Below are 12,129 nucleotides of genomic sequence, written 5' to 3' on the forward strand. Positions count from 1 at the left end.
TAAGACCGTTGGCTTTCCTCGGGGAGAGGGGGGTGGGGAGAGAGCTGCCCTTGGCGCCACCTCTTCCATCCGGGTGTTTTCCCACCTTTTTTCACACACACCCCCACCCTTTTCCACCTCCTGCTTCTTTTGTAACTTTCTGAGGCGAGTTGGCACAAGTTGCGCGAAGTTGCCAGTAATGCCAGCCGGAGCCACCTCACACTTGGGAAGCTTCTTGAAAGCGTTTCCCTCCTTCTTCACGAAAGAAAAATGCGTATAAACGAAATGTTTAGGAGCGCGCGAGGAAAGGCTTGCGGCACCTTAAAAGGCACCAGCTGCAGCCCCTAACCCCGTTTACCTGGGAGAGAGCAGCATTGAATTTAATAGGATGTACAATAAAGGGAGGAAATGTAACGAAACGAACAAACAACGGTTCCCAGCCATTACCTCATAACTTTCTCATGAGACTACACAGTGAATTCACAGTTAAAAGGGGAAACTTTTTATTTCATATTGCTTAACTAGATTGTTATTTTAACTTCATAATAAAAGTTTTGAAAACTTTAAAAATTAACAGAATTTCCTTTTCACCAGACCTGATTAGGATTGCGCTTTAAGAGATTTATTTGGCTGTGCAGCCAACAGTCCTACCAGGAGTAGACCCACTGAAATTAATGGGCTGTGTCCATTAATTTCAATGGGTCTCCTCTAAGTAGGGCTGGCATTGAATCTCTCCTGTTGCGGCAGATGCTCTGGTGGCCTCAGGACCTTGCTTCAGGGCACAAAAATAGATGCCGCAAATCTTTCAAAAGTGCTACAAACCTGCACATTCTCAGGGTCACATACTGCAAATTAGTTGCCTCCTCTTTCCCCTTCCTGTTTTAATCCTCAGTCAGTGCAGTTAAAGGTGAAATTTTCCTCCAGCCTTCATATTTTCATAAATCTATGTGGTTAGCACACTTTCAAGCAGCAAATTTTTCCTATTGTTAACCATCACCGAGACAGGAAATGCTGTGCCTAATGAATTCCTTCCTGTCACACAGATGTTACAAAGGTGTTGGAGACCTTGCCAGAAATCAAAAGCAGTGGCTGTCTTATCTGTAATCGCGATTGTACAAAACTAAGGGTTGTTTGATTGTTAATTTTTAAAAGCATAGTGGTCAAGGGTCTGATATTATTTACTTACATTTATATCCTGTATTTCTTTTGTCATGGAATCCAAAGGAGTGTGTTGTAAATGTTGGGCACTTTATTTTTAAAATCAAATGGCCATTTCACTTGGCTACAAATACATATATGAATTTGAGTTGGTTATTTGCTTAGCTCCAGTACCCAGCCTATATCCTCCATTTCTCACCTTGTCACAAAAGTTGGATGCCCCCACCCCTACTCTTTGCAATATTCCAGGCAGTTCCAGGCACTAACACAGGGTCTGTGATCTCTTGGAAAATTTAACGCATGGCAGAAACTGTTGTAGCTTTAATAAATATTATTTATTCACATATTTACACCTACAGTCCACGTGGAGAGAATTCAGATCTCACATGTTCATTTCAAGAGGAGTTTGTTCCCCACAACAGTTCAGCACTAGAGTCAAAGGCATCTCTCCCAGCCAGTCTGCCCAAGATCAATCTCTCCCTTTTTTCTCCCACTTGTTCCCAGCACACCTTGCTAAAGACACTCTTTTCCTGTTTCTTCACACTCAGTTACTCTGGCAGTCTGCCCAGACCCAAGATTGCTCTCAGGTGGGCCATCAACACCTTTTGTCATGTTAATGCCTCTATCCCAGGTGGAAAGCAAGTTTAGCCTGTATTTTGCCCACGCGCCTGCAATCTTCCCTTCAGTACTCCAAATAATCAAAATCCTACCATTTTTAAATTTCTATGGTTTAAGGGCGGGTTCCCCCCCTCTATAACAGTATTTACTACATTTTAAACACCTGCCCACTCCTACACAGAGCTGGGGTCCTCCCCCCCTTTTTTTGAGGTCGGTTAGGCTAAGAGATTGTGAATTTCTTTTGGTTACTAACAATGAAACCCCATCCATGTTTGTTCAGAGGTAAATCCTATTCAGATGGACACAATAATAGTGGATGTATTCTGCTTTAGGTTTTTCTACAGTGTTTCCCCAGTGCTACCACATTATTATTATCTGGAGGGACAGCAGCATAGCACAAGCAAGTCTAAAAATAAAGTCTGTGATACGGAATATGCAGTGATTGGAAATGAAACAGAGTGACCACCCCAAATGTTTACAAGCTCAAACAATATTGAAAGTGGGGTTGTGTGTTACTTCCCCAAAAGCATGATGAGCACAAATCACAATAAATACACAATAAAAAGGACGTCTGGAAGGGATCTTAGCTACTAGGCTACAAAGCATTTTGTTACAGATCCCCACTTGTACATCTGTTTCAGACCAAAGAACCCCCAAAGTGGTGTGTTCCTGATGGAAAATGCAGTTGAATTTAGCATTAGTTATGCTGACAAACTATGTGCAAGAGCTTGAAGAAAATGTCCAGAGGAAAGCAGCCAGATTAGTTTAGCATTTCTGTAAACAAAAGTATTACCATTGAGTCTCCTTTAAGTCCTTAACAATTGTGTTTTTCCAAAAATAATCATAAGAAAATAACCTGACTTTATTGCAGAACTAAACGGGCTTCTCAAAAGAAAGTATGGAGCCAGTTTTCAGTTTCCAAAACCAAAATCAAGATAAAAGGTGTATTATTAGATCTCAGAAAAAGAAGCCATACATATGGAATGGGGAAATGTTCCATGAGTGTTTTACCCTGGAGTATATCTAATTAGGCAATCCCATTTTCTAATCCTTGCCAAAGGTGGTGTAGCATCCTGGTCCTTTTGTTTCTTCTTATTCACAAATACTACCCAAAAAAAGTTGGGTGGGAGGAGATGCATACGTTTAAAGCACTAGATAAAAGTGTGGCACTGATAATACTACTAATAGATGTCCTGTGTTTCTGGTTGCTGGGCAGCCAACTTGAGAGTCCAGGAGGTTTTAAGTGCTCCTGATCCTGAATATATTATTTTCTATATAAATTCTCCGTGCACTGAAGAAGTTTATAGGAGATTTTAAATGTAAGCAGAAACATTGGAACCTGCACCCAGTTTCATAATGGGCTGGGCTAGATTGGAACCTCATTGTCACAGTGACCATGTAAACATACACTACCCTCAAATCCAGAGATGCAACTGCCAGTTTTTGAATCAATACAAGTTTGGTAGCTCTCTCAGGGTCCAATGGTGGGTAAGCAGGCAAGATTGACTTCCCACTCTCATAATTTATATTGAAAGCTCCTTGGGGACAGAGAGATCTTTTTTACTTTTGTTTACAGAAGTCTGTTAAACTCTGTAAATGTGTGTTGATGGCTCTGAATAAGAATAATAAATGAGGAGCTGGATATTGCACCTCACAGTAGGAAGCATGGGTACATGGAAGCAAAGACATCACTTTGGACATTCTGCAAGAGAGCAGGAATACATCCAGATCAGGAGAGAGAGACTGGCTAGCTTTGCGCTGTCTTTGGGCATCCCAATGGGGCCAGAATCTACTTTTGATACAGGTGGTCTGTTTTCCCTTCATGTCTGTGGCTGGGTGGTCAACACTTTGAGCAGTCTTTCAAGTTCCATGATTTGTAAGCAGCAATGAGCTCAGCTGCAGGCACACTGGAACTGAAGTTGATGCAACAGGGACTAACTAGCAAGAACTTGAAAGGGTGTCTGCCTGCAGTCAAGTTCAAAAAGCCAATGAGCAAGTTCAGAACCTCCAGCCTGCTTCACAATTGGTCACACCAGCTCAGAACCTCATTGTCATAGCAACCATGAAAAGATTACATGATCATAGTGACCATGGAAAGATTACATGATCATAGTGACCATGGAAAGATTACATGATCATAGTGACCATGGAAAGTTTTCCTGGGTTCTAGAGCTGCAATTACCACTTTCTGAATCAATTACAAAATTATTGTTACAAAAGCCCAGTGCCAGTCCCTCTCTCTGCCAAGCCATGGCAAGAGCACACGGGATCTCAGACGCTCACACAGGGTCTGTGTCCCTTTGGAGAACAGAAGACACAATGGAGGCTGTCATGCTTTAAGAAATAGGATTTACTCATCTATTTACACCCTCAGTCTGCATGGAGAGAGTCCAAATCTTACAGCATGGCCCAAAGCATTAATCAAAACCCTGGCAGTTACTAATTCATAGGCTTTACTCCAAATCTCTAACAATATGTATGCTAGCTCTCACAGGGTCCATTGGTGGTTAATTAGGCAAGTGTCCTGAACCCCTAGCCTACCTGGAAGCAAGTCAGTATGTCAAGTCCCCAGACCAGGGTCAATCCACATGTCCAAACCGAAGCAGTCCAACAGAGATCCTGAAGCATCAAAGCCAAGATCCATCAACATGCTGCCTTCTTTATACTTTGCATGCTGATTGCAGCATCTGGGCTTGATGAGGCATGTGACCCTCACCTGTTCCAAGCCAAATCCAGCTGAGGAATCACACACTTCCTCCCAGAGCTAGCAAGCCCCACCTGGCCAGCTAGGGAGCTGGGCTGTGGGCCATTGTCTGCCTTAGTCTCCTGGAGCACCACTCATGCTGCTCCCTGTGCATTAGAGCCCGCTGTGTTCATGGGGACAGGGGCCCCTCTGGCTCTGGTGATGGGTCCTGTGGCACTGGGTCCTGTGCACTGGCCCCCATCCCCTCGTCATCCTCCATCACCTTCCTACTACACTTCCTACTACACCAACATCGCCTTCCCCATCCACAGCTTGCCCCAGTGTGTCCCAGTCCCAGTCCCAGCTACACCTCTCACTAGGATCCTCTTCCTCCTTCCTCTTGTCCTGCCAGTTCATGATAGCAAGGTTGCCACCTGGAGTAGACAAGACATTGGGGACCAATATTAGTGGTCAGGGAAAGCCTGTGTCTCCTGTTTATTTAAAGTGTTTAATCATGTGCTTCAGCTGAAAACATTTCCCAGAGTAGCTAGTTCCCAGAGTAACCGATCAGCAGTCACTGACCTCACATTTACAATTTAAAAGACACAGCACAGAAGGAAAAGAGGTTGTAATGGAGGAAGAAACAACAACAAAAGCAAACTTATCACTGTTTCTAATTACTCCAGGAGTAACCCTCCAGATGTTGGACTATAGCCCCTGCATGGCCAATGGTCATGGTATGATGGGAGTTGTAGTCCAGCAACATTTGGAGGGCACCACATTAGAGATCTAAGAATAAATAGGCATCAGACAGGGCTGCATGTTTGCTTAAAACACAGCTTTAGGGATTCCACAAATAACAAGTGGGAGAGACAACAAAGTATTGCTGTGTGGAGTGCTGCTGTTTAGAATCCCATCCGTTCCACCCACAACCACCACTCATTTTCTACACAAAATAGTCAGCATTCTGTGTCCACTGAGCAAACTCAATCTTCATCATACTGTTTTTGGTGTACCTCCCACTCCTATTTTTTAATATTTCTGAAAGTCTTGGAGTTCCACCAACCCTACTGATACCTCCGCTCACGTGTATGTGTGTGGTACTCTTGGCTACACAAGCAGCAGCGCTCACAGCCGCTCACAACATTGTGGCGCTCACAACATTGGAAATAGAAGGAATGATATCAAAATAAAAATGTTCTCCGGTTATAGGGATGGGGGAGAAATTCTATTCAGTTCACATCTGAAGGCAAACTTGTCTAATTCTGCACTTCTAATTCTGAAACGATATGCAAACAGAGACAAAACTGTCATTTGAAATTTTGCAACGTGGTTCTCCAGCCAAATAATATGTATGAAAACACACATGCTAGGGTAAAATGTGCATATAAAGGCACACATTAGCAACAATAACATACAAAAATGCATATTAGGTTGAAATGCTTTGCAAAAAATGTGTATATTAGACAAAATCACATATAAAAATGTGTACAGTATATAGTACTGAAGAATTTTAATGGGAACTTGAAAACAAAAATTGCAAACTGGTATGGACACATGGGCATAACCAGAATTTTTGTTGGGGGGCAGGCCTTTTGTTGGGGGGGAGAACCTCAGGTTGCTATGTATTTTAATTGATTATTATTGATTATGAGGGACAGCTGCCCCCTCCCCCTTGGCTACACCCATGTATGAAAATGTAGGGATCTGAACGCAGGACTGGAAAAATGAGAAACTGAAGAAACCAAAATGCATGAGATTCTTCCATGCCAACTGATTAATGTTAGGAGGTGCTCCAAATAAATCTAAATCAATCAATAAATACTTGTAAAAGAAAGTATAGAGAGTGATATCCAATGATCTGTGACTGGGTTTCCATTCTCTCTTCTATCCTCTGCAGCCCCCAAAATTGTTCTGCAGGGTCCCCACCCCTGCCTTTGCAGCAGTTCCGGTCAGCATGTGGGGGTCTGCAGGGAAGAGCAATCCCATTGGAGTACCAGAAATCCATGCAGAACTGAGTATCACTCAGGGTCACTAGAACATGATAATAATGGAAATACATTTTATAACAGCCAGGATACCAGGGGAAAAGAAGTTCAAATACTTTGAGGTTTAGTTTACTTTAACTACAACTCTGATGCCAAACTTTTTTTTTTTAATGAACAGCTTTTATATCTTCTTTCTCAGCTGAATTGAAAGGCTTTGCATGGAGGCTTTAGCAAAACGAAGAGAACACTCAGTCCTAGCAACAAAATGAAAAACAGAACAAGCATCCTAAGAGAAAACTAAGCCCAGTTTACCCCTCGGATATACAGCTCTAACATTTTTTTAGCTGTCACTCCTCTAATGGTGTGGTGTTTTTTTTTTAGTGTGGCATCTTATCCAGAGTGAATTCAATCCAGTTTGCTGTCTAGATGAACTTGGACTGCAATTGTTTTCATAGTGACCAATCAGGATGTTGGTAACTGGCCCGGTCTGGATTTCACTGTTAGACACGACAGGTTGACATTGTTCAGAAGAGATGAGTTATGAAGCTTTTATCACATCTTTTTAGCTTGCCATCTGCTATTAATAGCAAAGATGTTTTCCCTGTTCTAACTCCACAAAGATTATAAAGTAACCACTCACATGGGAGGCATTTTTCAATCTATTTAATATATGAACAGAAAGTGTTATTGGCACATTTTTTTGACCAGCTCAACATAGTTAGAAGGAGGAACACAAGCGATTGCAGCAACTGGCCATCAGCAGTCTCTGAATATAAAATAATCTCATCTAATGCACTGGACTATAGGCAGTCCTATAAGTATTTAAATTCAGAGTAGGGCTGCAAGTTTGCTTCTAGTTAGAGTAAGGCTAAGTTACACAGTCACTGCATCAGAGCTCTCAGTTGGACATACTTGCAAGTACATAGGAACACCAGAAGCAGTCTTCTACAAAGTCAGACCATTAGTCCATCTAACGCAATCTTGTCTACACTGACTTGCAGCAGCTCTCCAGGGTTTCAAGCAGGGAGTCTTTCCCAGCCCTATAGGGAGATGCTGAGAACTGCACCTGGGACCTTCTGTATTCAAAGCAGATACTCTACCACTGAGTGACGACCTTTCCCTAAAATAGTTGTGTAGTGGACAAGTCCAGTGTTAGCACAAGGCATGTTCGAGCAGGTGTTGGACACCTGCCATCCCCCTCACACATGAAGAGATATTGGCACTATGGAGCTGAGCAGCTTCTGACTGCCATCTTGAATTTGTCCCCAATACTCCAGAAATAGGGACGTCCTAAGTAAAAGCAGGACATTCCAGGATCAAATCAGAAACCAGGACGGCTTCTGTAAATCTGGGTCTGTCCCTGGAAAATTGGGGCCCTTGTTGGGTCTGCATTCTGACATGAGGAGAGGTGCAAAGAGCATATCTCTGGGGCAAACATGGCGGTAGCTGAGGTAGTACAAGTCCCCCCACCCCAGTTGATGGGGATAGCTGATGAGTGGGGCACTCACACACCATTGTGTGGTCCTCTTTTTCTGCTCTTTTAGGCGTGACAGCCATTTTATGTTATGTTACATATCCCACCATGGGCATTTTGCATTGTATTACATCCCCACGGCAGCCATTTTGTGACTGGTACCCATTCTTAAAATTCCCAAAGGCCCCAACAGGCCCCCCCAAGAGTGGTGACCCTTTACCCAGCTGAACGCATTGCACTTCACAGGCCAGCCACATGCATAACTGCATTTTTTTTAAAAAAGTATTTGTACTCCTTTTCTTCCACAGGATTTGCTCTTGAGAAATGTCACTGGGGAAGCTGCCTTAAATCAACAACAGTTCTTACACACCAGCAGGCGTGACTTCTCTGCGCTGGTAATATGAGACTTTGCCTGTATCTATGAAAATGACGCCTGGAAACGTAAGCTAAGAACAACTCCTGCTTTATATATAGAAACTGTTTTATTTGCAGACCAGACCCAGAATAAATAGTGAGGTAATTTTTAAGAGGAACCCAGAGCTGTAGTCTGTTAATGTTAACCAAACAATGGAACACAGTTTTGCCTCTTGATTTCTGGAAGACATTCATTATCGGAAGACTAGTAGCCTCTTGTTGAAGGTAGCGCCTTTTGCATTTATAGTATGAGTCACAATACTTTCTCTTTGAGGTTCTTCCAGAACACTTTCTGCATCTTGATCCTATGCAGTGCGAAGGAAGCCCCACTGAGTCCAACAGGGCTTACTCAAAAGAAAGTGTTCTTAAGCGGGACCTGCAAGAACATGTTGCAGCATGAGGTTCCTGTTCAGGAGTTTGAGAGAAGCTAACCATGTCCTTTTACAGGAAACACCATTCCATTTCCCCTCCTCAATTAATTTTGAAACAAACGAACAAACATACATAAGGGGGAGAAACAAACAAACAAACAGACAGAAAAAGAGCTCTTCTGGATCTCACCAAAGGTGAGGATAACTTGGGGAATGGGAAGACTTTGAGAATCTCTGTGGTATGTATTAAAAAGAGGAGGCCTATAGAATAATGCAGCTGCTGTGCAAACCAAAAGCATAGCTGTCAACTTTTCCCTTTTCTTGCGAGGAATCCTATTCGGAATAAGGGAATTTCCCTTAAAAAAAGGGAAAAGTTGACAGCTATGCAAAAGTAATGTTTGGAATCCTACAGCATACTGTGTGTGTGTGTCATTATTTAGACTATCTATTATGCAAGTTGAAGTGGATCATTCTTTTCCATTGAAAAGCTGATCTTGTGCTTAAACGTTCCTCTCTTCAGACCTGTGGATTTGCAGATGCAGGTCCCTACAGTAGAATGCTTCCTCTCCTTTTTTTCCCCTTTGGCCTTTGGGATGTGCCAACTCCTATTATTAGGCTTTGTTGGCCCTGCCCATTTGTCATGGTTCTACACCAGCTGAAGCGGGAGAAAAGGGGAGGGCAATAAATAAGCAGCCCCCATTTACACAGGACTAGTGTATCACTGCTTCCAAGTGCTGTCCTCCTGCCTTCATTCAGTGTACAGAGGGTAGGTACATCTTCAAGATGCTGTGTTGTTCCTAACTATTAAGAAGAAACAAGGACTGTGTTATGAGTTAGATTAATGGTCTCAGTTTTCTTTTTGGTGTGCTATTGCAATATTTAGCAAGGCTCTGTGGGCTGGTGGGAGCACGACACACACTCAGTGGGAGCTTTAAATAGAAGGGGACGACTAGGATTCTGAACAATCCTCCTACTAGAGAATCAAATTTAACAGGGGCTAGCCTTGAGATCTTTGTATTACAAGGACCATGATCTGGTTAAAGCAGGGGTGGGGAAGCTGTGCTTCCCCAGCTGCTGTTAGACTGCATCTCTCTCATCCCTGAACAAGCTGGCTGGGGCTGATGGGAGCTGGGAGTCCAATTGCATAACTGAGAGTCCAATAGCATGTCTGACTTTTGAGATCTTGGTGGAGGAATTAATCCCTAGGAGTTCTAGTTGATTCTGCATGCATTAGTGTACACACAGACAAATGGTTCTAAAGGGCAAGAAGTGTTCTCAGTGGTCAAACCCTAGTCATAGAAGTTTTTGCCCTCATAAAGTTTGACGGATCCCATTACTTTATGTGCCGTAAAGGTAAAGGGACCCCTGACCATTAGGTCCAGTCGTGACCGACTCTGGGGTTGCGGCGCTCATCTCGCTTTATTGGCCAAAGGAGCCGGTGTACAGTTTCCGGGTCATGTGGCCAGGATGATTAAGCCGCTTCTGGCAAACCAGAGCAGCGCACAGAAATGCCGTTTACCTTCCCGCTGGAGCGGTACCTATTTATCTACTTGCACTCTGACGTGCTTTCGAACTGCTAGGTTGACAGGAGCAGGGACTGAGCAACGGGAGCTCACCCCATTGTGGGGATTTGAACCACCAACCTTCTGATCAGCAAGCCCTAGGCTCTGTGGTTTAACCCACAGCACCACTCACGTCCCCTCCCACCCGTGCCTTACTGGATAGCAAATACTTTTTTTTGTAGGGGGGCAAGCTTTTGTTTTCTTTTGTATCTCCCATTTGAGCTTTTTAAAAATGTAAATTGCCCTGCACGGTATCATGTTAAGTTGGAAGGGACGTTTCCCATTCTCTTAAATGCAGGAGAGCATAAGATCCATTAAGAGCGTTGTAGCACATGAAAATCAAGACAGATTTATCATGGCACTTCATCAAATGCACGAGGTGTTGCACACGGGCTCTAGGTGCTGTGCCCCTGCTCACATTTCTCCCCAGCCCCACCAACCTCCACCTCCTGCCAAACTGCCCCACCTCCCAGTACCCCAAACCCCACCACTTGATTCCCTTAGACAAGGGATCATTTCCACCTTGCAGGCCAGCTTTGACAGGTGGGTTGGGCAACGCACCTGTGAATCACATAGCATCATTGTGATATTACACAATTATCAGGTGGATTGGCCTGCACACCTGTCAAGAGCCTCCTCTTGCCACAGCTGCTCATACCAACACCATTTCTGTCTCAGCAGTCGAGTGCAATGAAGATGCAAGTAGCCGGCAGTGGCATCAGAGCAGGATGGTTGTGGGGGAGCTGATCTGTTTCACCTATTATTCTGCAGCTTACCTGGGCCACCTGCTTGTCTGCCCACCTCCATCTTGCAGAACAAGAGATTTGGCACTACTTTGCATAAAAGTTACGACCTTTTTCTACAGCAAAATGCTGTTTATTCCCAAGGAAACAGATTTACCTTCAAGGTAGTCATGATGGTGCTATGATTTGGGATGAGTTAAAATGCAAAACTGCACATGCTCAGGACATTTGCTCCTTTTATATGAATACAGGGCACAGATCATCCTTCTGTTCCTGACCATAGTTACTGAAGATTAATGCAAGTATTTTTAAAAAATAATCCTGTTAATACATGGAACTCTTCAAAAAACAATGAGTCTTGTAGTACCTTAAAAGAGCAACACATTTTATTGTGGTATAAGTTCTGAAAAGGGGAAATCTGCAAAGATATACCATTTGGAGGGTACTTAAAATTGTTAGAAATTCAGGGTTATTACAACATAGAATTAAAAATCCACAGAAATATTCCACTAGGAATAACATGTCCTCTAGCCCCAAGTGGATATCTTTCAACTCCCAAGTTTACATTTTTGTTTGATTTCTACTAAAGCCAAAATATTTCACAGATAATTGAAATGTTTTGACCAGGAGTGCATGTGTGTGGAGTAGGGATGGGGAGTCTGTTTCAATGGGTCCAAGAATTAAATGTTTAATGACACAGACAATTTTTGCAGACTGGATTGTGGCCTGAAAATAAAGACAACACTCAAAGACGTGTGCTGCTCCTTGTATGTCCCTGCCGTCTTCCAAGAATGAAAGATGGGGAAGCCCCAACTCTTCAGTTCCTAATCAAAAATACTAAAAGGCAGGCATGATCCTTACCCAACTTCATTTAGAGGAAGAATGGAAAGATCAGTCAATTTCGGTTCTCTCAGTTTCTAATTTTACAATCTTAAATCCAGTTCCTCACATTTTTGCAACAATGTGTGATTTAAAAGCAAAACAAAACAGAAAAACAAAAAGCCCTCTTGAAAATCCATCAGCATCTTAGGGCAAATTTCTCCTAATGCATTTGTACGCCATTTCGACTAACAAATACATTCCTTGCAAGAATCTTCCCTAATATAATGCATTTTTGTATGTTATTTTCAAGAATACAT

General features: G+C 42.9%; 1 protein-coding gene and 1 long non-coding RNA gene across 4 annotated transcripts in view; one reads left to right on the forward strand and one right to left on the reverse strand.

Moving 5' to 3' along the window:
- MRTFB (myocardin related transcription factor B) overlaps window positions 1-4,556 on the reverse strand; it is a 93,692-nt gene extending 89,136 nt beyond the window's left edge. Inside the window, exon 1 of one of the 2 annotated variants that reach the window (XM_081887949.1) lies at window positions 4,297-4,556. In XM_081887949.1, coding sequence (XP_081744075.1) covers window positions 4,297-4,383 — 87 coding nt within the window. In that variant the 5' untranslated portion in view covers window positions 4,384-4,556. The remainder of the gene's footprint in view (window positions 1-4,296) is intronic. The other variant, XM_081887953.1, reaches the window with a different exon arrangement.
- LOC309356574 lies at window positions 59-12,063 on the forward strand. 2 transcript variants are annotated; one of them, XR_014162854.1, is made up of 3 exons: window positions 59-144; window positions 8,209-8,341; window positions 11,691-12,063. It is a non-coding gene; the product is annotated as an uncharacterized lncRNA (long non-coding RNA). The 2 variants fall into 2 exon arrangements; XR_014162855.1 differs by lacking the exon at window positions 59-144 and adding an exon at window positions 1,958-2,037.
- Window positions 12,064-12,129: the final 66 nt, after the last annotated feature.

The sequence above is a fragment of the Podarcis melisellensis genome (assembly GCF_964234715.1).
Source record: "Podarcis melisellensis genome assembly, chromosome: 14".
In the NCBI taxonomy this organism is placed as follows: domain Eukaryota; kingdom Metazoa; phylum Chordata; class Lepidosauria; order Squamata; family Lacertidae; genus Podarcis; species Podarcis melisellensis.